The 27,445-nt window shown below is 36.1% G+C and overlaps 1 protein-coding gene across 7 annotated transcripts in view; it reads left to right on the top strand.

The window, feature by feature from the left end:
- The window catches only part of RBBP8 (RB binding protein 8, endonuclease), a 106,050-nt gene that overhangs the window by 44,355 nt on the left and 34,250 nt on the right, over nt 1-27,445 (top strand). For all 7 annotated transcript variants that reach the window (XM_078060520.1, XM_078060514.1, XM_078060515.1 and 4 more), the window contains 2 exons: nt 12,136-12,248; nt 20,511-20,577. In XM_078060520.1, the coding sequence (XP_077916646.1) occupies nt 12,136-12,248; nt 20,511-20,577 (180 nt within the window). The remainder of the gene's footprint in view (nt 1-12,135; nt 12,249-20,510; nt 20,578-27,445) is intronic.

Here is a 27,445-nt window from a genome sequence, read left to right as displayed (position 1 = left end):
ACACTTACAAATTTGTTTTTTATTAATTACAGCAATCTCATCAATTTACCCTTTAAATAATATTTCTTTATCTGGTGTTTGATACAGGACGAGCTTAAGAATAGCTCTAATTAATTAGAATTAATGTTCTAATTCATTTGATGCCTGAATTCCATTTTTACATCTAAGTAGGTGGAAACTGCTTCACAATTCCCTATTTGTCTTCATATTTCTGCCTTTTTCCCCTGCATATTTCTCTATTTGCAGGCAGTCTAGGGATTCTTCTTTATGAATATTTCTAAGATAATGCCTATCACTTACTTTACTTCTACTTACATACTTTATTTCTCACTTCTATGAGATTAACACCCTAGATTTAGAAAAGACTTACAGGATTTGCTATATACCCATCTGAACTGTAAGTGCTATTTAAGACCTTGAATTACCTATAACAAATAATGTTTCTTGCATTTACAGTTAACAGTTTTCTTTTTGTTATTATTTACAGAAGGGCTGGTGGTTTGAGTTTGCCACTGTACTTTAGTGGTGGAATAATCTACTCTGCACCTGTGCAAACTACAGTTGTATACTTGTCTTCCACAACTGCTGTCCCAGAGGATGCACATTTACTGGAATAGGCAGCCTATTGTGGAATAAAGCTCCATATGCTTAGGAATCATAGCTGTACATTTGAATTTCGAGCTTATACTGTGCCCTTAATTCAGATTCATAAATATTTGAGTCCTTACTACGATCTAGGTATTGCTTTTAGGTGCTAGGGATAATACTATCCCTAGTATGAGCTGATATTTAATTTTCAAAGGTTTGGAGTGAGTCATATAAATAAGATGATTTCAGATTGTAAGTGCTATGAAGAAATACAATTGAATGATGTAAGTAAGTGACCACAGACATTGATTGGGAAGTGAAGGGATGGGTGTCAGGGATGGCCTTTCTGAGGAGGTGCCATTTGAACCAAGACCTGAATGATACAGATAAGAGCTAGTCACTTGAAGAACTGGAGATAAAAAGAGAACAGACAAATGCAAAAGTTTTAGGTAGAAATAAGTTTTGAAATATTTGAAGAATAGGAAGTCCACTGTGGTTCTAACTTAATGAATAGGAGGATGAATTATAGGAGAGATTGGAAAGGTGGGAGTAACTAGATTATGTAGGATCATAGGCTAAAAGTTTGGATTTTAATTGCAATGGGAAGCAATTGGGAGGGTTTAAGCAGGGAAATTACAAAGGGATATGAGCAGGTATTGACAGCATCTGTTATATCCACATGGAGATGTCAAGTAGATAGTTGTATATGTGGGTCTGAAACTAGAGAGATTAGAGCTAGAGAAAAGAATTTGAAGGTCATCATCTGCATATGAATGGCATTTAAAACATAGGGGCACCTGGGTGGCTTAGTCATTGGGCGTCTGCCTTTGACCTGGGTCATGATCCCTGGGTCCTGGGATAGAGCCCCGCATCGGTCTCCCTGCTTGGCAGGAGGCCTGCTTCTCCCTCTCCCACTCCCCCTGCTTGTGTTCCCTCTCTCGCTGTCTCTCTCTCTCTCTCTCTCTCTCTCTCTGTCAAATAAATAAATAAAATCTTTAAAAAAAATAAAAATAGGGGCACCTGGGTGGCTCAGTCGGTTAAGCCGCTGCCTTCGGCTCAGGTCATGATCCCAGGGTCCTGGGATCGAGCCCCACATCGGGCTCCCTGCTCAGCGGGGAGCCTGCTTCTCCCTCTGCCTCTGCCTGCCTCTCTGCCTACTTGTTCTCTCTCTCTCTCTCTGTCAAATAAATAAATAAAATCTTTAAAAAAAAAATTTTTTTTTAAATAAAAAAATAAAAAAAATAAAAATAAAAAACCTAAAACCTAGAGACTGGATAAGAGATCTAAGGACATCTTAAAGGGTATTGGAAGAGGTGTTAGGGCTGAATCCTTGGATATACTAATTAAAGTTTAATGAAGAATAAGGACCCAGCCAGCAAAAAATAAATTGTGAAAGAAAAATTATTACGGGTGGAAGAAAAGCCAAGAATATATGACATGACATAAGGGCTACTTTGAAGATTAAATGAGATTAATACAAGTAAAAGTACATCATAGGGATTTTTAAAAACTTACAGTATCCCTCCTAACTGGTGACTGTGATTCCAGCCACTTGCACTCCAGTCTGCACTGTGTGTCATAGCCAGACCCAGTCTCTCTCTAGCCGAGGTATCAGGAAGCTAGAAAGGCATTTGTCCCTCTTACTCTTCCCCAGTGCAGGATCAAAAAGGAAATCATCAGCTACTCTTCTCTTGGTACGGTGAGGCATTTCCTTGTTTTCTCTGGATATGTAGTGGAGCATTTGGGAGGAATGGTGGAGAGAGAGCACATCTTTCTCAGGCTTTAACTCTCCAGCGATTGATATGTATTGAGGGCTCCTTTGTACCCAGACATCTAACACCCAATCTTCACACTAATGCTGTGAGGTAGGTGGTAAAACCATTTTACATGTGAGGAAACTGACTGGCAAAGATTTAAAAAACCTTCCCTAGATCACAGTTAATGGATAATTAGGTTAAATTTGAGCTTACAAACCCCCCAGTTTCTGTTTCCCTGAAGCCTTGTCTGTATGTTGTCTTAATTTTGTAAATGTTATGTAAATGACTGATCATCTCAAAGTATTTGTACTTGACCTAAAGTTACCGAAACAGATACTCTGAAATATTAACTCCCCAGCATTGTCCATTTTCTAGTTAGGCTTTTTTGGGAAGTTTTGTTTTTTGTTATTTCTCTTTTAAATTGCTACTATGTTCTGCCTTTAAATGTGTAAGTAGATAACATTTGGTAAAGTTCTGCCTTATTTAAAATTTCATTTTAGTTTTATATTGTATGAGAATGATATCTAGAGGAAGCTTTAAAAATCTATAAAAATTAATGTTTTGCTAAGACCCTTAAAAAGCAAAGTGTGTTTTGTTAAAATTTCTAAATAGTAATTCTGAGACTTGCTGCTTACACTTCATAGAATGAAACAATTTTTATTTTTATGCTAACGTGAAAACATCTTGAGATGTTTAGATGAGAGGAATTACTCTGTAAAGGTAAATTAGATAATAAAAAGTTATAATTTTATGTGGCTGCTTTATGTTCTACTACTGCTATTATTATAACAGACTTTCCTTAAAGGAAACAAAGTATTTCACTAAATCTAAGAAATAGTCACTGTGTGGAGAAGTAGATAGAATGCATTAAAAAAAATCTGAACGAAGCAGTTAAACCATGATTGTCTAATAGATTTTAATATTTTTAAAAGCATTTTTGGCAGTCATAGGAAACTCATATTTCATCTGTCACTGAAAAGGAAAATTTGTACTCATAATCAAAGGATTTATGGTTGTGCAACTATTTTCAAATACTGGACTAAATGTCTTCTTTTTGTCCTACTCATAGGTTTGAATTTAAATATATTCTTCAGGAGACCTTCTCTGACTTTTTAGACTGGGTTTACTTTCATAGTACCCCGTATTTCCACTGTCATGATGTGAATCATATTTTGCCATAATTACTTTTTTATTGCCTCTCTTTTTCTAATACATTGTAAACTCTTTAAAAGAAAAGATACTATCTTGGCCACTGTTGTGTTTCAGCACGTACAGTACTCATTGAAGGTGTTCAGTAAACCCTTTTGAATGAAAATGAATAAATGTGAGGAAATCTTTTTGGGGTATAGCAAACAATTGAGCATACTTGTTAATCTGGTAAGTTTTCCAGTTGCAAAATGAAAGGTTTTACTTCTTCATCCCTATGAACAAACTGGAATTAACTCACAATGTGTGTTGTTTTCTGAACTTACAACTAGAATTACTCTTCTTTCCCTGTTACCTGTATATAGCGACTGAAATTGCATTCATTCTCCTGTGAAATTGAGGCTGTTTCTTTCTCTGATCGCATCAGTGGAAAATAGGCAAGAGGAAAGCAGTGGAACCTTGCTGATGGAAATAGGAGCTAGCATTTTTTCTCACATCCATTTAAATTTAAACTAGGATCTGGAAGCAATCAAGAGTTGACTCTTTTCCACAGATATTGTTATCAAGAGTGGCAGTTAACTGGAGAAAACTAGAAGTAATAAACAAGCTAGGGAATATTGTTTCACTTTATAACTGTCTGTATCAGTGGCATTTTTGAACTTGGAAACTAGGGGTTCCAAGGGATTGTTTTTGATGATACGCATGACATTTTAATGTATTAGATTTGATTTCTTAGAAACAATAGTGTTGGGCACCTGGGTGGCTCAGTCGTTAAGCGTCTGCCTTCAGCTAAGGTCATGATCCCAGCGTCCTGGGATCGAGTCCCACATCGGGCTCCCTGCTCAGCGGGAAGCCTGCTTCTCCCTCTCCCACTCCCCCTGCTTGTGTTCCCTCTCCTGCTGTCTCTTTGTCAAAAAATAAATAAAATCTTAAAAAAAAGAAAAAATAGTATTCAGTTTTTACTGACAAACTGACTAGTAGAATGACATTGAAATAATTCATTAGAATTGTTCGATGCCATTTACCTCCTTCAGTGTTTTTCAGTGACTTTTCTTTTTCTGTTTTTTATTTTAATTTTTATTTATTTTCTAAGTAACCTCTACACCCAATGTGGGGCTTGAACTCACAACGCTGAGATCAAGAGTCACATGCTCTACTGACTGAGCCAGCCAGGCACCCTTTCAGTGACTTTTCAATGTCATGTTCTCTTCGGTCTTTATGGCTTAGTAATTCTGTGTCTAAATTATTTACCGCAGTCGGGTCAACTATTTGAATGTTTATTACATGGGTCCTAAGCTATTAATTAGAGCAAATCTTAAAAGAGGAACGTAAATACGAAATGTCAGGTACTTTAAGCAAATAGTTAAAATTGAGTTGCCACTTATAACAGTTTAATAGTGTCTTGGTTTTGGAATAGTTTACAGAGGCTTATTTCCTTTGGAATTTTACCTTTTTTTTTTAAAGATTTATTTATTTATTTATTTATTTGACAGAGAGCGAGAGAGGGAGCACAAGCAGGGGGAGTGGGAGAGGGAGAAGCAGGCTTCCTGCTGAGCAGGGAGCCCGATGCGGGGCTCGATCCCAGGACTCTGGGATCATGACCTGAGCCGAAGGCAGACGCTTAACAACTGAGCCACCCAGGCGCCCCTCCTTTGGAATTTTAAAGGCATAAATAGACTTTACTGTTAGCTTTAGAAATGCTTGAGAATCTGAAAACATATGTATTATAGCAGAAAGACAAGAAAGTATAATCCTTTTTAGTACCTTAATTCTCAAAAAGATGTCATGCAAAGTTTACTAGAATATAATACTGTTAAATTAAAATGCTGTGATAAAAGGAATATACTATCTAGCTTATTTTATGTTCCCCCCTTTTGAATTTTTATTCAAGTAATGCATGTACATTATAAGGTGGTATAGTTACTATAAAAAAGTTTTTTTGTTTCTCTTTCCCACCCGTCAGTCCCAGTTCTTAGTTTTCCAAAGTTCTAAATGAGGTATTTGCTTTTTTTTTTTAAGATTTTATTTATTTATTTGAGAGAGAGAGCACGCATGAGCAGGGGAGGGGGACAGAAGGAGAGGGACAAGCAGACTCCGCTGAGCAGGGAACCTGATGCAGGGCTCGATCCCAGGACCCCAAGGTCATGACCTGAGCCAAATTCAGACACTTAATCGACTGAGTCACCCATGTGCCCCATCAATGATGTGTTTTTACTTTAATACTTGATTTATCAATTTGAGACGACATTTGTTTACTTCTTACTATGAAAATGAGGATACTATTTATCCCTTGCATATTTTGAATAGTTATTATTTTAGTTCTTCTATTTTACCTTCAAACCTTAATATATACACTTATGTAAAAGTATGTCTTTATAGGAATATATTTTAGGAAAATGTCTGAACAGTCACCCTGAACTCACCATTACATTACAGGAGGGTATTGATACTTTAACCCTTCCCTCCATCATGCTTCCTCTCTCCTACTTCCCACTGTGTTCAGCTGAACCTTTACATGTAAATATTGACAAGCTTGACAATGGTTACATTGTTTTCTGTTACCTGATCTCAGTCTTTTGTATTTGGTTTATAAGTTAATTATAGAAGCTGAAAAATGGTAAACTGTGTTTATTTATTGACTCTGTAAATACTCTCTGCTGAGCCAGGATAACATTTCCTTCTCTACAGATCCGATGTCATGACCTCCGTGCCACTCAAGGAGACTGTTTCTAATGTCAGGGCCACATAGATTCTTTTCTACTCTGTTTCAAATCAGCTGCTCAAATTAGCCACTCACATCAGCCCATAATTATGTTCTGATACGGACATATTTATATGAGTTTGCTGTGCTTTTCCTAGAAGTTCTAATTACTTTTTTCATATTGAGATAAGAAACATGTTTTCCTTACTACGTCATTAATATTGGGTAATGTGTTAGTTATTCTATTTATTGCTTATAATCTTTCTTTTTCTTGAAGGCATGCTTCTTGGGCTGAGAAACAAACTTTCTCTACTAATTTGGACCATTTACTTTGTAGGTTATACTACAGCTGTCATTCTGGAATTTCTCTTCTCTGGATCCCTACATTAATTCCATTATTTCTTTCAACTCATGTTAGTTAGCAAATAATTATGGGGCACCTGCTTTGTGCCAGGCACTATTTTAGACCTTGAACATATACCAGTGAACATGGTTGATAAAATGTGGGCCTATTTTTCCCTTTTATTGGTTTTTCATGTTCATTTTGTTATAGCTCACCCTCAAATAACTGCTGAAAAGTACACAGGAAGTAAATTTTCAGAGTCCTTGCATGTCTAAAAATGTTATTTTACTGTTGATTTAAATGATATTTTGAATGGATATAAAATTCTAGGTTCAAAATAGATTTCCTCCAAACTGAAGACATTTTCTCGTTATCTCTTAGCATCCAATGTTGATAAAACTGATATCATTCTAATGTTATTCCTTTATATGTAATAGGTTTTTTTTCCTTCCTAGAATTTAAGACCTTTTTATCATTCTGAAATTTTGTGAGGGAGGTGTGTGTGTGTTTTCTTCAATGTGTTGGACACTCAGCCTGTTAACCTGAAAGCTGGTATCTCGTAAGGTCTGGCAATTTCTTTCTGTTATTTCCTCTCCATTTTTTTATGTTCTCTCCTTCTGGAGCACTTCTCGGTCATAAACTGATTCTTTATAATCTTTTCTCTGATTTCTGTTACTTATTTTTTTTCCCCATGTTCTATTTTATTTTCCAACCCTACTATTAAAGTTATTTTGATAATCACATATTTAGTATTCAAGAACTCATTGACCGTTGCTTTATATATGCATGTATGCTATGGCCTATTTTTATACTTTCCCTTGTGATTCTTCTTTAACTCATTGTTTATTTAGGAGTATGTTGTTTAAGATTCACAGATTTGTGGATTTTCCAAATTTCCTTCTGTTGTTGATTTCTAATTTAATTCCATTGTGGTGGAAGAGCATGCTTTGTATGATTTCAGTGCTTTTAAACTAATCGAGACTTGTTTTGTGACCTAGGAAATGGTCCTGAATATGCATTCTGCAGTTGTTGATGGCGTGTTCTGTAGATGTCAGTTAGGTCTGGGTGGTTGTTCGTTTGTTCAGGCCTGCTATATCTATGTGGATTTCCCATCTCACTTGATCTATCCATTACTGAGAGTGGAAGTCTACAACCTTTATTTTTGAATTTGTTTTTTCCTTTAGTTCTCGGTTTTTGCTCTGTGTATATTTTGGGGCTCTAATGTTAGATGCATATGTTTATAATTGTTTTATTTTTGTAATGAATTGACCCTTTTATTATAAAATTCACTGTGCTAGTAGCACTTTCTTACAGTCTGTTTTGTCTGATATTAATTAACATAGATGCTCCAGCTTTTTTTGGCTTTTGTTTGCATGGTATATGTTTTTTTCCATCCTTTTGTCTTCAACCTATTTGTATCTTGGAATCTGAAGTATGCCCCTCCCCAAATTTGGGCTTCTGGGGGGTTCATAGAGGACCCCTAGAGTCAGGCCACCGCAAGTCCTGGGGAGAGGCAAAGACCCTAGAGGACACCCCAGCCCCCCTTACTGTGACTCCTCACACTCAGCAATGACCTGTGGGGTGGGGGGCCCTGGACGTTTTTAAACCTAAAGTTTGGAGTCTGCACTAAGTTCCATCCATATCACTCACAAGTTTCTGTTTGTATTTCTATCTTTTTTAAATTAAAAAACAAAAAATAATTAAAAAAAAAAAAACCCAGAAAACTGAAGTTTTCACAGCCCAGGGGCCTGGTATGCCGGTCTGTGCCCGCCTGCCCTGCCCTGGCCCACTGGCCCCATTCCCTGGGCGGAGTCACACCCAGTAACCCCTTCACCAACAGACCGGGTCACACACACAGCAGCAGTCACTGTAACAGACTGCCACGTACACACTCGGTCTCACACTCACCTGTGGGTTTTTGGTTCTGTTCAATTTGGGTTTTTAACTTTACAGGGTCAGTTCCGCTTCATCCCTCCTTTTGTATGGAGTTGCAACCAGGGGATTTCACCTCTGCTCCAGTCCTGAGGCCTCCTAACCCTGATGTTGTGATACACCCCACAGAGATCTATGTTTCTTATATTATTATTATTGATAATAATTATTATAATAATATTATGTAATAAATTTATAAGAAATTTTTTAAAAATTATGTCTGTTGTAGGGCGCCTGGGTGGCTCAGTTGTTAGGCCTCTGACTCTTGATTTCAGCTCAGGTCATGATCTCAGGGTGGTGAGAACATGGGGCTCTGCCCTCAAAGGGGAGTTTGCTGGAGATTCTCTCTTTCCCTCTCCCTCTGCCGCCCCACCCCCACTCCAGTTGCTCACACCATCTCTCTCTCTCTAAAATAAATAAATAAATCTCAAAAAAAATGTATGTCTATTGTAGACAGCATAAAGTTGAATCATAGACAGTTTCTGCCTTTTGATTGGAGGGTTTATCAGTTAATAATGTAATTATTCATACGGTTGGATTTACACCATTTTGCTTTCTATGTTCATCATGTCTTTTTTGTTCCTCCTTTTCTGCCCAGCCCCGCCCCAAAACTTGCTTTTTCTAGAACTCTTATTATTGATATGATAAACATTCTAGGATAATGCTCTAGTTTTCTTATCTTTTCTATTTTCTCTTTGCTTTTTTGGGGAGATTTTCTCAACTTTATTTTCTCACCTTCTGTTGAGTGGGTTTTTTTCCTGCGGCTATACTTTGAATTTCTAAGATTTTTTGGTGTTGTTCTCAGAATATTTCGTTTTATGGCAATCCTGTTTTCATTTCATAGTTTGGTATCTTATTTATTTCTCCTGAGAGTATTCTTTACAGTTTGATGATGGTGGTGTGGCTTTTTTTCTTCTCCCTATGTAGCTTATATTTCTTTTTTTTTTTTTTTAAGATTTTATTTATTTATTCATGAGAGACAGAGAGAGAGGCAGAGGCAGAGAGAGAAGTAGGCTCCCTGCAGAGCAGGGAGCCTGATGCGGGACTTGATCCCAGGACCCTGGGATCATGACCTGAGCCGAAGGCAGATGCTTAACCGACTGAGCCACCCAGGTGTCCCTCTTTTTTTTTATTTTTAAAGATTTATTTATTTACGGAAGAGAGAGAGTGTGCATGCACGAGTGCGAGTTGGGGGGAGAGGGAGAGGGAGTCTCCAGCAGACTCACTGCTGAGCTGGGAGCCCAATGCAGAGCTCAGTGCGGGGGTCAGTCTCACGACCCTGAGACCACAACCTGAGCCTACATCAAGAGTCAGATGTGTAACTGACTGAGCCACCAGGTACCCCTCTTTTTTTTAAGTGTCTTGTTTGCTTTAGTCTCTTTTACTTTATAAGCTTTTCTCATCTGTCTGTTGATCTTGATTATCTCTTTATATTTAAGAGAGGTAGATAAAAGCTCTGAGTGGAATTGTGGGCTATGAGTTTCACTGCAGGGTCATCTGCCTAGTCTGTTTCACTGATAATTCTCTAATGTCAGTATCTTCAGACCTGATTTCCTAGAGGAGGCTCCTTCATTCTGCTTCTGGGAATGTGTAATAGGGTTGGCTACCAAAGTTCTGGAAGCCAAATAGATGATGAGGGCTTAGACTAGGTTCTGAGAATTTGGCATGCATAGACATTCATTTCATTATTGTACTCCTACCCTTACCTGTACCTCAGGTCTCCCAAACCAGTGTCTGGTTCTGTTTTAGACCTTCTAGAGACTAAACTTCCAGTATTCTGCTGGGAATGGAAGGGGTGATCACTTGAGTGCTCAGAATATAGGAGAAAATATGTTGGTATGATGATTTCTTGAAATACTTTAAATCACTCTGAGTACCAATTTTTTAACCACCTCGAATTCTGCAGTATATATCAGGTTGGCTCTAGGTCAGTGCTGTCTGATAGGATTTCCTCTGATAATGGAAATGTTTTATATCTGCACTGTCTAATACAGTAGCATCTAGACATGTGGCTGTTGAGTACTTAAGCATAACTGACCTCGATTTTAATTTTAGTTTATTTAAATTGAAATAGCCATATGTGGCTCTGCTTACCTTATTGGACAACACAATTCTAGACCTTTCCCGTCATTGGCTCAGGATTCAGCATTCTCAGGGGAGTTTCAATTTTGTCCACCCAAACCTTGCTTTAAGGTTTTTGTTTGTTTTCTCTCCCATTAGGCCTGTCCTGACGGGTTTGTGTTTTTAAAAATATACATACATCTTTGCTATAGTTTTGTAGGATCTTGGGAAGGAGCAAAAGTTAATACAAATGTTCACTCAATGTCATCTTTACTTAGATATTTATCATACAAAATGGTTTCAAAGATCTTGACTGTTCTAATTCCTGTGTTTGGAATATACTCTAATTAAACTGTGATGTCCAATTCTTTATTTCTTCATTCTAGGAATTCTGATTTTATTAAAGCATCCTATCTATGATCTCTAATCTTTATTTTTTACATCCATATCAACATTGTTGATATGAGTTTTACTTGCATATGAAAATCTCTAGGTTCTTTTTGTTTTAGTTGTACAGTTTTAATTTTTTATCTCCTTAGCTTATAAAATTCATGGCTTATACTACCATGCTATGACTTCCATAGACACTTAAATACTTAGTATCTTACTGACAAGTTAAAATTATTACCTCAGATTATACATTTCCCAAATTCCTAATGTGGGGTATATGACTCCTTTTTAACTATATTTTTTCCTGATAAATAATAAAATTAGAGAAATTTTGAAAAAGAAAAACGCTAAGAAAAAAAATCTCCTATAATACTGGTACCTACAACATAACTATTATTAACATTTTAAGGTACACCTTTCTCTTTACCGCTCCCCATCCCCTGGATGCAATCTATGTATTTCCCTCTTCCCTTCAGCACTCACAAATAGTCAGTGAAAGCTATTTTTTAAAACTTTTTTTTGCATAATAGTACATTGAATTTTTTTAACATTGGGGGTTTTTTAATGCTGAAAAGAACAAAGTATGAAGTACCTTTTTTTTTTTACTTTGTTTTCTTTGACCTTTAGTATTCATTCAGCTAAAAAAGTTGAACACTCATTATGTGTTATATGCTATGCTGAGCAATACAGATGCAAGCTTGCTTAAGATAAAATTCAGCCCCTTGGTACTGGACTGGAGTTCATATTTTGGCTATAATAAATTAGAACAAGGTCAGTTTCTTCAGTAAATAAATTCCCTTGGATAGAGTTTAAAATTGGCAGAATTTAGAGAATTCCACTCAGAATTGTAATCTGTTGTAGAAAGCGATGTTGTGGCATGATTTCAACCTATTCAAGAATATGTTAAAGATATAATACATCATTAAAATAGTTAATTTTCTCTATACTTGCCAAGTCAGTTCTTTAGAGCTTCATAAAGCATAAAAGTCTTGGGAGTTCAAATATAAAGAAATATTTTTTAGTAGTTAAAAAAATTGAATTTCAGCTTTATGGAGGTATAATTGACAAAATTGTAAAAGTGTACATCATGGTGATTTGGTAAACATATACACAGTGAAAGAATTTCCACTAATTAACACAGCCATGATCTCACATACTTATTTTCTGGTGAGAACATTTAAGTTCTATTCTAAAAATATTTTATTTTTGTTTCCTAGGTTAAGAGCAGGATTATGTGATCGCTGTGCAGTAACTGAAGAGCACATGCGGAAAAAACAGCAAGAGTTTGAAAATATCCGGCAGCAGAATCTTAAACTTATCACAGAGCTTAGTGAGTTTCCTTTCTTCATTCGTTAAGTGTTTAAAGCATAATGTACTGTTGATAAAACCTATTATTAAAATGGTTGCAATCAAATGGATTGTTTACATACATTTTTCCTCATGTAGGCAAAAGTTCAAATGTCCTTTATTCCCTTTCTGTAGATTTAACTTCATACTTATTTTAGTAAGAAATAGGATACAAAAAGGTGGGATGTCCACACTGGCCCTCAAGTCCCACCAGCTGTAAAGCAAGAAGGAAATTTCCTTTGATTATGTCCATATTTGCTTCTTTAGTTTATGTAATTTCATAATTTTTATTTCATGTAATGTAACTAGTATTTAGTAAAGTTAAATACAAAGAATACAATTTAGTGTTCTACAAAATTATATACTTTCTTTGGTTTTCATGACATACTATTACAAGTATACCATTTTCAGTTGAGTCTCCTTACACATTTAATGTTGGGTTTTCTTTCATTCTTAACCTTCTCTTAACCTTCGTTTCTTCTAATACCTCTCTTAACCTTATTCTCTTTTAACTCTTCATATACTCTCTTAGTGACCTTTACCTTGATTCTCTATAAACAGCTCACATCCAAGATCTAATTAATTTATCTTCTTTTCCAAACTAAGTCCATCTTCTGACTATTTTTTTTTCTGTTATATTGCTATCCTCTGGCTACTCAAGCAAGAAAAAATGAGTATATCCTCATTGTTTCAAAAAGAGAAAGAATATAGTTTTATTTTGCTCCTGGGGATAATTACTATTAGCAATCTGATAATGCATCTTTCCGGGTCCAGGCTTATCTTTCTATCTGTCTCTTTCCTTTGTTTTATCCCTTCTCTCTCTTCTCTCTCTCTCTCTTTTTTTTTTATTTTAAGATTTTATTTTTAAGTAATTTCTACACCCAACAGGGGACTTGCACTCACAACCCCGCAATCAAAAGTCACGTGCTCCACTGACTGAGCCAGGCAGGTGCCCTCTCCTCTTCTCTTCTCTTTTAAATTTAATGGGATCATACCGTACTTCTTTTTTTTTTGTTTAAGATTTTATTTATTTATTTGACAGAGGGATAGAGAGCACAAGGAGGGAGAGGGAGAAGCAGGCTCTCCGCCGAGCAGGGAGCCGGACGTGGGGCTCGATCCCAGGACCCCAGGATCATGACCTGAGCCGAAGGCAGCCGCTTAACTGACTAAGCCCCCAGGCGCCCCCATACCATACTTCTTGTTCTGACATGTGTTATTTCATTTTAGGCTATGTCTTAATTAAGTCTGTAGTTTCTGTGTGTATGTGTGAATGTATGCATATGTTTATTTAGGAATATAAGAACATTATCAGTGAGTAGAAAACTATTACATCTCAGTAAACATAGTTGAGATCTACAATTATATTGTTAGTATAGAAATAATCACCAGTAATGTCTGCATACCTAATAGTCAAATTTCCAGCAACTTTGGCTATCTAAAAAATAGCCAAAATCTTCAAAGGAATAAGACATTGTTCTTTCTCATGGCTGCATTATATTCTCTAGTATAGATGTCATTTAGCCATTCTGCTGTTGATGGACAGCTTGATTTTTGGTGGGGGGAGGTGTTTGAGAACATGCATTCCTCTACATCTTCTTCAGCTTTGAGCAAAAATGTGTTAATTAATAATACCCAATCTGATTGATAAAGAAGGATACCTTTTTTAAGTTAGCATTCTCGTTATAACTATTCAGGTTAAGTTATTTTTTTACATGAACTTCAGTTTGCATTTCTTCTTGGGTGAACAGCTTGAATGTCCTTTGCTTAATTTTCAGATAGATAAAATACCTCATGACTTCATGTTTAAAATGCAAGTTCAAGACTATAGATCTGTTGTTAACCTTTTCTCTAATAACATCTCTATCTACTTCCACACTGAGAAGCCTGGTTCTCAAAGACACAGGCATGATAGAATGAAAATATCCCCTAACTACTCATTTTTTAAATCTCAAAAGCACAGTAGTCTCAGAATTGCACCATTAGTAATACTACCAGGATGATTACTGTAAAGTTTTAAGAAAACTAATTTTACATTAAAATGAGCAAAAGAAAAATTGCCAAGGTCAAATCCCCAAGTTATCATAAGAATAAAAACACCAGGGGCTTCATATATATGATTTTTTTCATGTTTCTGTTCACTGCTATTTTTTTCTTCTTGCCTTTTCTTTCTTTTATGTTTTTACTTTCCCAGTTATTGAATTTTGAGGATGTCTGTCTTTATTTCATTTTTATCTGATACTTTACTATTTTTTCTAATTCTTTATCTTTTTGATCAACCCTGAAAACAAATTTTTTTTAAGTAGGCTCTATGCCAACATGGGGCTCTCAAACTCATGACCCCAAGATCAGGAGTCGCTTGCTCTTTCAACTGAGCCAGCCAGGCACCCTACAACTGTGAAATTTTACCATGCGTTCCTAAAATATAAAGTTAATTTCTTGACCATCTTCGAATAATACACAGACCTTAAAACACCTGAACTCTGCTTACATGCTGTTTATGCCTAGCATTTCATTTCCTTTTTCTTAGCCTTCTAAGTGAGAAACTTTTTAAAAAATTACTAAGACAGTTTTTTAAAAGACTTAACTACATGTTTTATCAGTTTCTTTGCTTTATTATTATTTTTTGCACCTCAGTTTCCTTCTGGGATTATTTTCCTTTATGAGATACATCCTTTAGAAGGTATTTGTTGTTTCTAAACTAGTTTTTATCCACAGATATTTTTATTTTACTTTTACTTTTCTAAGGCTATTTTGCAGGGTAACAATCATTTTTCTCTGGCTCCTACTAAGATTTTTTTCCTTTGTTTTTGTTGTTCTATAGTTTTAATGAAGTTTTTTTCCAAAAAGATTCTGTTTAGTGTATATTATAAAAATCTATGGAACCATATCTTTAATCATATCTGGAAAACTGTCAGCTACTAGCTTTTCAAATATTGTGTCTTCTCCATTCTCTGTTTTGGGATTCTGATAAGACCTCATCATTCTGTCCTTCATATCACTTGATAATCCCTTTCCTGTTTTCATCCTCTTGTTTCTCTCTGCTGCATTCTAAGTGATTTCTTCAGCTCTCTTGTCAGTATACTAAGTACTTCAATAGTTCTCTTGTGCTGAGTTATTTTATTTCAGTAACAAATTTTTCATTCCTAAAAATTCTATTTGGTTCTTTTTCAAGTCTGCCTAGTCGTCTTTTTTTTTCTTCTTTTTTTTAAGTAAACTCTATGCCCAGCGTGGGGCTCAAACTCACGACCCCAAGATCAAGAGTCGCATTCTCTATTGACTGAGCCAGCCAGGCACCCCTTCTTTATTTTTTTTTTAATGAAATGTTTTTAAAAATGCAGAAAGGTAGGGAGAATAGTAAAGAACCCTCATACACATTGCATTTATCTTTTTTAAATCGGGAGTAGTTCCCTTTCCTATCTTTTTCTTTCATGACATTGGCTTCCTTTTTTTTTTTTTTTTTTTAAGATTTATTTATTTGAGAGAGAGAGCACGAGTGAGAAAGAAAGCACGGGGAGCGGGGAGGGGCAGAAGAAGAGGGAGAAGCAGACAACCCACCGAGCAGGGAGCCCAATGCAGGGCTCCATCCCAGTACCCTGGGATCATGACCCAAGCCCAAGGCAGACGCTTAACTGACTGAGCCACCCAGGCGCCCTCATGACATTGGCTTCTTGAAGTAGGGTCATTTTCCTAAAATTTTGCCACCTTCTGGATTTTTTTTTAACATTTTATCTTGTTCCTTTATTTCCTATAAAATAAATACTGGATCTGAAGGCTTGATTAGGTCTAGATTAAACATTTTTGACAGTAGTACTTCATAGCTAACACTGTCTACTTAATGTTGCATCATATCAGGAGACCGATATTATCAGGTTATTCAGTTTCTGTGTGTATGTGTGAATGTATGCATATGTTTATTTAGGAATATAAGAACATCCAAGATCTAATTAATCTTTTAGGGATTCTAAGATTGATCACTGGGTTAAGGTGGTGGCCACATTTCTTTATTAGAGAGTTATATTTTCTCCACCAAATAATCTGACTGAGGGGATGGATATGTGTGATACTATTAAATCTTGGAAAAATTACAATTCTCTCTCAGTCTTTCTGTAATGATTTTCACATCTATTAGTGAGCCTTGCCTGAATTAATTATTTAGAGATTATAAAATGCTAAATTTTCATTTCTGTTCTTTCTACATTTATTAGCTGCATTCTTCTGTAAACAGGATTTTACCCTTATCAATTGGGACTGTTGGCTGCCTTGGAATATAGTTCCTACTAGAAAGGCATGGTACATCTTAATTTTCTCCCTTTAATTGCTAGTTTTCAGAGTAAGGTCTTCTGTAATAGTTACCTGAAGTGGTGACAGATAGGTTGTGTGTGTGTGTGTGTGTGTGTGTGTGTGTGTGTGTGTGTGTGTGATGTTTCATTTTGTTTTTGATGAAAGTGGGGCTTTCTTTTTTTGAGTATAATAGACCCATAAGATTTTATATATTCAAGGTGTGTTAGTTATGTTCATTATTCTTATTGATGCTCAAATTATTTCAATCTTGTCTGCCTACCCATTTTTTGTAATCACTTCTAGTGTATTCATTTTGGGCATTCCATCTTTTAAATCTTTAAACATTTCATTACTATATAAGATATTTCTGTTATCTGAAATACTTGGGAATCCATATAGGAGTAATTTTCTGCTGACTCTAGTGGTAAGGATGAGGTTTACTTTGGCTCCTTTCCAGGAGTTTGGGCTTAAACTGGAAATCTCAGGTTCAGTGCCTCCACCAGGGCTGTGATACCAGCATCTGCTTACCTACACTGCTCCGGGTTAGCTCACAGTTTTGTTTTGCTTTTGTTGATGATTGTGGTGGTGGTGTGGGAATCCCTTGGATTTCTCTTCCTGTGAGCTCAGCAGTTTAGTAAAAATTATGTGTTTATGCAGGTTCTAGTTGTTTTATCATAAGATTATTGTTAGGATATCTAATTCATTCATCTACCCTCAAGTGTTTACTTAGTCCAAGAAGGTTTTTTCTGTTTTGTTATTGTTGTTGTTTAGTGTCCCTCTCCATTCTCTCTGTTTCTTCTCTGGAACTCAGATTAACAAGATGCCGGGTCCTCCCATTCTGTCTAATTTTTCTTCATACTTTGTAACTTTATTCTTTTATGCTGAATTCTGGGAGTCACTTAAACGTAGTTATTCTGTCTCATTCACATTTAGTCTGTTTTCATCCCATTTATTATGCTTTTAATGATTATGACCTTTGTTTCTTTCATGGCCACCTGTTGCTTGTTTGTTTTGTTTTTGTTTTTTTAAGATTTTATTTATTTATTTGACAGAGAGAGACACAGCGAGAGAAGGAACACAAGCAGGGGGAGTGGGAGAGGGAGAAGCAGGCTTCCCGCGGAGCAGGGAGCCCGATGTGGGGCTCGATCCCAGGACCCTGGGATCATGACCTGAGCCGAAGGCAGACGCTTAACGACTGAGTCACCCAGGCGCCCCTTCCTGTTGCTTGTTTTTAATGAACCTATCAGCCTTTGAAATCTGAAGATGTTATCAGATATCTTTTGTTTCCTGTATTAAAACTACTTAACCAGAGGTTAATTTTTTTATTACTAGTTTTTAATTCTTTTTCTATTTTAAAGATTTATTTATTTTACAGAGAGAGAGAGAGCGGGGTGGGGGGCAGAGGAAGAGGGGAGAGAGAATCTCAAGCAGACTCTGGGCTGAGCACAGAGCCCCACACAGGGCTCGATCCCACAACCGTGAGATCATGACCTGAGCTGAAACCAAGAGTCAGATGCTCAGCTGACTGAGCCACCCAAGAGCCCCAGTTTTTTTCTTTTTAAAAAATCTTGTGTTTTTTAAGTCTTTTATGTGTTTGTTGACTCTTAATTACCTATAATTGTAGATGTCTCTAAATTGATACTTTTGTTAAATGCAACCTTATTTTTTTAGCTCGAGGAAGAATCCCTGCTTTGCTGATAGTGAATGCAGGTTCTGATTTACAGGAGCCCTACTTCAATGGCAGAAGGTGGGAGAGAAGGAAACTTGACCTGAGAGATTTTTTATAGGGTATATGGATAGTTTGTCTTCAGGCACTTCTGGGAGTGCCTTCTCTAGTGATTCCTGTAAGTTAATTGAGAGCAGCACTGCCCGATCTCCTTGTCTCAGTATTTATTAATGGACTCTCCAGTGTTAAAACTTCTGGAAATCTATTCTCATGACTTTAGCCTAAGGGCAGCTATTAGCTTTATTTGCTCATTCAGCAACTTCTGGAATTCTGCCTATACCGGAATTAACATGACGTTCTGCTGGAAAAGCTCACTTTTTTTTAAGGCCCTTTCTTTGGTTAGATTTTACCATCAGTCTGAGCCTATCTATTTTTAAACCGTTTGTGAGTTTTTCATGGTTCTGATCTGCTAGTGGCACCCATTCTGGCTTTTCAGTATTGCAGTTAACTTATTTTTAGAGTTGCTTTTTGTCATTTCATTGGGATTTGGAGAGGAAGAGTCAGGTAAAACCATCTTCATTAGTGATTTAAGGTCATCTTTGACTTCTTTCACCTGTACAGGGGATGAATTGCCAAATAACTCCTGATTCTGCCTCTATAACAGCTCCTCTGCCTGTCCTCACTTCCTATTTCTGTATCCTACACATTAGTGCAGATACTCATTTCTTATTTTAATGATCACCTGACTTGTCAGTGCTTTTTTTTCTCACTTTGGAATAGGCTTAGTTTTTCTCACTGTGGTATCAATCTTCCCATCATTCATCTATGAAAAATGACACCTGGTAAACTTTTAAAACGAAGTTCAGATTTCTTAACCTGGTTTTGAAGGCTTCCTACCTCTTATTATACCCAATCTTTCTTTCTAACTTTGTTCCATTAATTCTCTGCATAGAACTCTCCATCCAGGGGGCACCTGGGTGGCTCAGTCGGTTAAGCGTCCCACTCTTCATTTCAGCTCAGTCATGATCTCAGGGTCATGAGATGGAGCCCCATGTCAGGCTCCATGCTCAGTGGGGAATCTGCTTGAGATTCTCTCCTTCTGCCCCTCCCCTCCACTCATACACTCTCTCTTTCAAATAAATAAATAAATCTTAGAAAAAAACAAAAACAAAACCTCTCTGTCCGCTTCATTTGTCCTCTCTTCGATGAATCCTTTCCTCATCATCTCAAGAGCCCAAAGTAACCTTTTTCTCCTTGAATTTCCTTTAGTTCTGTACCTCTGTAATGCCTTTCTCACTTTCAATTGTATAGAACATGTTTAGGTAATATCTGGTCTCTCATTAGGCTGCACTTTTTTTTAGATCACTGTCCCTATCTTAATTTTTTTAAGATCCTCCATAGGAGGTAGTTTAGTAACTTCACATATTATAGATAGCCAAAAAAATTTTATTTACTCAATGAAGGAAAATATGTTTAGATTTATAAACCATTAAATTATTAACAAATCTTTAGAATATAATTGACTTTCTTTTATAGAGATTAGTCATATTTACTGTGATCTCTTAGATATTCCTCCTAGTGAAGTACATGCTTAACCAGAGACATCATACTAACAATTTATAATAATTTTGTGCTGACTGAAGTAGAAATTGTAGCCCAAAATTGAGTTTCTGATTTCTAAATTAAATAAACACAGACAGGAAAATTTAGTCAAGGTAGATTCAAACAAATACTATTTCAGTGGATATATTTAAATAACCGATACCATAATTATGAAACAGAGTATGACTAAGGAAGAAAATTTGACTTAAATGTGCTTATGTTATAAAAATTATACTGCTATTCAGTGTTATTTTACTTTTATTATCAGATTTATTTCAAGATAAAGGTCTTTTACTAAAATGGTATTTGAAATTAGTAGGACTGAGTAACAGATGGAATGCTCTCTTGACCTTAGTATGAATAATTAACTGTACTCCCCAGTATATGAGGTACTTTTTCTTTTTTGCCCACAAGCATAAAATAAAATTACCAGTTAATCAGTTACATGAACTGGCACAATATGAGATGTAGTAATCACTACCTAGTAACAGATTAGTCTTGCATAGTAGCATTAACTCTGACTAACATTATGACTTAGAATTAGAAACCCTAATTTCTCCATAATTATTGATATTATTGAAAAAGCCTACCATACATGTTAATATATGTATGTTATTATACACATATAGGTATAATATGTATATTATTATACACATATAGGTATAATATGTGCTTCTTTTTCCTATTATGTTTAAGTGAACGAAAAGAATACTCTCCAGGAAGAAAATAAAAAGCTTTCTGAACAGCTGCAGCAGAAAATTGAGTAAGTATCTTTCCTTAATTGCAACAGAAAATTGAATATTTTCCCTCGACTTCTCTTCCTTTATTACACTTAGCTATACAAACTGAGGATATTAAGAGTTGCACATTTCATTTTAAAAAATGGTACAGTTTTCTGCAATAATATAAAGAAAATTATTTTGTGTTTTGGGAGTATACATGATGAGTGTATATGTATCTGTTAGGTTAATGTATACATAAAGAAAAAACATTTTAATGTAAAACATTTTAATTTCTATAATTATTTATTTGAAATATTTATATTTTATTTTTTTAAAGATTTATTTATTTGAGAAAGAGAGAGAGAGAGCATGAGCGGGGGGGCGGGGATTTGCGGGGAGCCCAAAGTGGGGCCCAATCTCATGACCCTGAGACCATGACCTGAGCCAAAACCAAGAGTCGAATACTCAACCGACTGAGGCACCCAGGCGCCCCTGAAATACTTATATTTTAAATAAATATTTGAGTTTTGTTACCTTTTCAGCCCTGACCCAAAAGCTTCATAAAAGCAATCTGAATAAGTTTTTCCTCTTACACACTTTTCAGGCCTGAAGAACTTCTTCCTTTTTCTGTTCCTCTCCCCCCCATTTCTCTTAAAGAATAAAAATAATAGGGGCGCCTGGGTGGCTCAGTCGGTTAAGCATCTGCCTTCGGCTCAGGTCATGATCCCAGGGTCCTGGGATCGAGCCCTGAATCGGGCTCCCTGCTCGGCTGGGAGCCTGCTTCTCCCTCTCCCTCTGCCCGCCCCCCCCCCCCAGCTTGTGATCTCTCTCTCTCTCTCAAATAAATAAATAAAATCTTTAAAAATAATAATAACTTGTGTTCTATATACCTGTTAATCTTCTTTGTGCATTATGTTTATTATATCTAATCCTCACTATGACTCTTCAAGGTAGTTTTTATTATCTCTGCTTTTATAGACAAGGAAGCCAGAGTTCACAAAAGTCAAATAACATGCTATCGTCTCACAGCTAGTAGGGTAATAAGTCTGTAACTCCGACCCCTATCTTTTGACTTAAAGGCCTCTGTTTTTTCCATTATTCAACAGTATCTCAAAAAAAAGAATCTGTTTTTCTGGATATGGTCTGACTGTCACAGAGCTATGGCCAGTTCTTAGTTCCCTTTATATAAAGCTTATGAAATATTTTTTTAAGAGTTAGGATTCGGGATAGTCTTAATGGTGTTATAGGGCTCTTAAAGATTCTATTGCATTTGAGTGGACATCTACAAAAACTTTGGTAAACTATGCAGGTGTGACACATTATTACGGCTTAGAATAGTTATTGTCTTATGTATAAACACATCTTACAGGTGGAATTAAGATCCTTAATGGTATATACTTTTAAGTAGTGTCTATCCAATAGGATTTTGATATTCCTTCCATGTTATCAGTCCACTAAATATTAGCAAAGGAAATTTTGAGGGGGGGGTGATAGACGAGGAGAGCAGGCTATAGGATCAGACTGAGATTATCAAACATTCACGTATGAAAATGTCAACACTTTCCAGTTTTACTCCTGTTGCATGTTGAGGTAAGGCTAGAACATACATCCACAATCTCTTATATATGATTCTAAAACCCAAAAGTTTTTTTTTTTTTTAAATGGTATTCACAACCTAACCTCACCTCAACTCACAGGATGCTATTTATATGGTCCTTATCGATCCCATCTCATGTGAGCATTCCTGTGCTTTGCTGTAAAGATGGCAATGTGCTTGACTACAGGATGACGCCTCGGGCTCCGCTGGGGCTGTTATGTAATAAGCTGTATATGCTCCGTGTTACCCTTCATGTTAAAAAAAAATCTGAATTCCGAATCACATCCGGTTCCAAAGATTTCAGATAAGTGATTGTTGTGTTTTGTAAAGTGATTTACATGTAGCCTATGGTATTCTGAACACCTCAGCCTTGATATTTATGAATACCAAAGATAAACAAGATAATGAGCATGTAGAGGTTAATACAGGGTTAGAGAGGTGAATGCCTCCAAAACAAGGCACATAAAAGGAATAGAAACTGGATAATGTCATTTGCTTGGTGAAATATGAATTCGAATTCATTCAAACTAATTCTAGTTTATTTTTAGTGTTCTAGAAGTCACAATTTTTTCTGTTAAAGCTCACGGGTATTTTAGAAAAGAAATAAAAGCTAAGTTTGAAATTACAATAAAGATTAACCATATAGATGTGCTTCAAAATATGCATCTTTTATTTCAGACGTGTCTGAATCAAAACAGTGTAGGGGCTTATCTAGTGTGTCTTTAAGTTCTCTTCTGTAATTTAAGATAGTTGTTCTCATAAGCCAACCTCTTTTGTAGCTTGCTCTCCTTAAACAAATTTACTTTTGCTTGGCAGTTTAAAAAAATGGCAAGTATTATCTTTTCTTTGACTACCTAAACCACTGTAACATTATGCTATTAGTCCCTGAAATCCCTCTGAACTTTAGAAAAAACATTTGACTTATACCTCTGCTTGTTAAATGCAATAATTCTGACCTCAGCTGGTTTTGATGTTACAGATAACTTATATGGTAGGACGGTTATTTAGTGACACTATAGTAAGAAATGAATTCAGAAAAAATTTGCTGTTACAAAGTTTTTTAAAAATGTGTGTGCATATACATACACATTTATTCAACTCTACCAGTCACACAAAGCAATAAGCTAAGTGTTGAGGTCATGGCTCTTTCTGTTTTGGGAAATGGATGTACTGGATCAGTGAAGGTCAAAGCAGTCCATACACTCAAGGACTGTAAGATTAATTTCATTTTCACTCTTTTCCAAACTGAATTCCTTATATAACTTCTTTAATAGCCATTGTTTGAACACTTCTACTATAAATTTAATCTCTCAAGCCTGTTTAATTTTAGTGAGATATTATTAGAAAGTTCTTTCTAAGTTTGTGTAGAAATCAGTCTACTTAGAGGTTATTTGTTGATTCTGATTTTGCCAACTGGGAGCATCTGGGACAAGTTCTATCCCCTCTTCTACTTCGCATTCATGAAGACAATTGTCAGGGCCCTCCTGAGTCTTACTCTTCCTTAGGGAAATTATCCTCTGTTCTTTAACTGTTCCTCAGGAGGCATTTCTTCAAGACTTCAAAGGACCATTTCTCTTTAATGTTTTAGTTTGTCAATATCCTAATTAAGAACTCAGTATTCTAGGGGCACCTCCTGGGTGGCTCAGTCGGTTAAGCGTCCATCTCTTGATTTCGGCTCAGGTCATGATCTCAGGGTCCTGAGATCGAGCCCCATGTTGGGCTCCGCACTCAGCAGAGAGTCTGCTTGAGATTCTTTCTCTCCTTCTGTGCCTCCTCACCACACACGCACTTGAGCACACGTGTGCGCTCTCTCTTAAAAAAAAAAAAAACAACTCTGTATTCTAGGTGTGGTCTGACCAATAGGGCAATCATGCCCTCTCCATTTTTCTGTATCTTTTTGCTTATATTAATGTGGTCACAGCACATAAATATTACTGGTTGTTCCTTATTGGGCTTACTGTGACTAGAACCTTGAAGTCAGAGTCTTTCCTATCCTATATCCAATATACTTGTAGATATATTGTTTTAGATAAAAATACAGGACTTCAGAGTCATGGCTTCATAGTAGGTTGTTTGAAGAAACCTTATACCACTTAGTCTGCTCCTTCATTTTAAAAGAAGAACACTATTGATTAAATACTATTTTCTGGGCATTGGACTATATCTTTACATATATTACTTCCTTTTCACAGCTTTCCTACCAAAAAGGAAGTGGGAAATTACAGTACCATACTTTATAGATATGGTAACTAAGGTTCAGAAAGGTTAACTGACTTACCCAATGTGACTGATAAGTGTCAGACCAAGCATTTGAACCCAGGTCTACCTCACTTCACAGTTTGTATACCCTTTCTTGTAGTTCTGTGCTAAAGCATCCTCAAAAGTTTACCTGCCTGTGTAGATGGCAGAGCTTGGATTCTCTCTCTTCTGATTCAGTTCAGTGAGGCTTATAATCTCTCATTTAACCTGTTGTATTTTGTTTTGTTAGATTTGGCCCATTATTCCAACCCCTGGGGGTCTTTCATATGTTGATTTTTTCCTGCCATGTATTAGGTTAGCTTTTATTCTCAGCTTTATGTCTTCCACAAATTTGATGTGGAATCAATTTTGATTGATTCCATCAATCATTAATAAAATGTTGAGCAAAATCAGACTGAGGATGGAGCCCTGAGGCATACTACTACATATTTCTTTCATTATCATTCTTCAGGAGATGATATCAAGAGATATCGCATGCCTTCCTGAGAGAGCTACATATACAATAAAACATTCCTCAGAATTAAAAGTAGTTTTACTTGAATTATTCATATTATAAACTTATACTGGTTCTAAGAGATCACTAGTTTATATTTTAGGGATCTTTTCCCTTTTTTTGGAAATCAGAATGTTTAAGTAAACTTGATGGCTATAACTGCTCATTGAGTTTAAACTATGTTTTAACTAAGTTCTTTAGAGAAGAAAAGCTGAACGTTAAAAACTTTTTTGTAGATTCTTTACAGAGGGAGACCCTGAATCTTTATAGGTCTTGAGAAAAAACAACTAAAGTTGTTTTGAAAGGAATTTAAGGGAAGGCCAACAAATAAAACACAATCAAAAAAATTTTACTCTTTTGCTGGTAGAAAAGTAGAAGAAAGTTGACCAGTGTGCATAATTAACTAAAGCTACAGCATGAACTTTTAATGTTTCTCAAAAATCAGGGAGACCCAATGCTTTATAGAAGAGACTTGGTTAATACATGGAAGTTGTTTTGGTTTTTTTTTCCCTTTTATGACAAAAGCCAATACTTGTTTACTTAGTTTAGACACCTCTAATTAGATCTAGAGGTTTGGGGGGTTTTGTTTTTGTTTTCCTTTTGTGATCCCCGCTACTTATAGATTGACTCTTCCAGGAATTCAATTTCTTGTGACTCATTCATGTTCCAGGTTGAATTTTCATGACTAATAGGCAGATAGCCTGTGACGTTATTAGTTAAAGCAAGGTCAGATAGATTTCACACTCCGTTAATTTATAAGGCTTTCTCATATGACCTTATCTTACTCTGTTTTTACAGAATAAGACAGTTAAAAGTAGATATTAGCTCTAAAGATTTTCTTCAGTATAGAATATAGGATTATAGACTACAAGTAAATTGATATTATCCAGGAAATTAAGATATAAATCTGTTAGGAAAAATTAATCTTGTAATTTTTTTTAAATCTCTTGGTCACAGTTTATAAAATTCTCATTGCTTTTTGTTTGGAAATAGTATTACAGATTGATAATGAGTATAATAGATAGACTGGTTTTATCACATAAAGCCTTAAATGCCTGACAGACTGGTAAGAATTGGCCACTAAGGTCAGTAATCATTTCACATGGGTAAGTCAGTTGAGTTCAAGTTAATTAACTATTTAGTCGATAACCACAATTCAGTCCAAACCCAGTCTTTAGGTGCCATTGGTCTTGAATTGAGTTGGGCAAAAATATATGCCTGAAATCAGCACAAATTTATTTTTCTAATGGAATCTGGGAATCTCTCATATTCATTCATTCAACAAATATTTATTGAGCATGTACCAAGTGCCTACTGTTGTAGACACTTGATGCATCAGTCCAAACCAAACCAAAGATTCTTCATCCTCCTAGAGCTTACATTCTGGCAGGTGAGCAATAGACAAATCAATTATATTCTATATTTGAAAGCCATAAATACTGTAGATAAAGTAAACAGAGCAGAGTAACAAGGAACAGGAGTACCTAAGGTATGGGAAGTAGGTTACAATCTTTTTTTTTTTTTTTTTTTTTAAGATTTTATGTATTTTAGAGCATGAGGAAGGGAGAGGGGCAGAGGGAGAGAATCTCAAGCTGTGCTGAGCACAGAGCCAACGTGGGGCTCAGTCTCAGAACCCTGAGATCATAACCTGAGCCAAAACCAAGAGTCCAGTGCTCAACCAACTGAGCCACCCAGGCACTCCAGGAGGTTACAGTTTTAAATAGCATGTTCAAGGTAGGCACTGATGAGAAAGTAAAACTTCAGCAAGGACTTGAAGGAAATGAGATAGCTAAGTGATATCTGGGGGTGAGCATTCCAAGCAGATGGAAGAGCAAGGAACCTAAGGTGGGCTTCCTTGAGGAAGCAAGGGTGAGTGGAGTAGAGTATAATAAAAAAATAGATCAGAGAGGTAATAGGGGGAGGGGGACAATTAGATCATTTAAAAGACTTTGGCTTGTGTTTTCAGTGAAATGGGGAGATATGGCAGGTTTTAATCAGAGGAGTGACACAATATGACTAAAGTTTTAGTAGAACTTTTCTGACTATGTGTTAAGAGTAGATTGTAAGGGGGCCTAGGTAGAAGCAGTGGTGGAAACTCAAAGTGTGAATCCTACTTGTAGTCAGTTATTAGTCTCAGGGTCTATACTAAGGATAACACATTGAGTGCTTCTCAGTACTGTCCTGGGAATCTGGCTGCCGGGATTTAGATCCTGCTTCTGTTACTTTATTTTTTAGGAAGTGACTTAACTTCCATATCTTCATTTTCTCATTTGTAAAATGAGAGTGATATTAATAGCACATACAGTTGTAATAATTAAACTGATGCATGTAGCACTTCGTGCCTAGCAATATAAACCTCCAACAAATGTTGTAGTTATCATTGTTAGTATTATTCATCACCCTGTATTTGTCATTTGCCAAGTCATGTTGATTCAACTATCACAGTATTTAACATTGGCCCCTTCCTTTCCATAGCTATTTTCAACATTCTAATTCAAACCCACAGAAACTCTTGCCTGGACCATGGTAGCCACTGCCGAATTGATTCCTTGCCTCCTTT

The sequence above is a fragment of the Halichoerus grypus genome, chromosome 13 (assembly GCF_964656455.1).
Source record: "Halichoerus grypus chromosome 13, mHalGry1.hap1.1, whole genome shotgun sequence".
NCBI classification, from domain to species: Eukaryota; Metazoa; Chordata; class Mammalia; order Carnivora; family Phocidae; genus Halichoerus; species Halichoerus grypus.
Note: the sequence above shows the minus strand (reverse complement) of the source record. Positions and strands in the feature narration are given on the sequence as shown.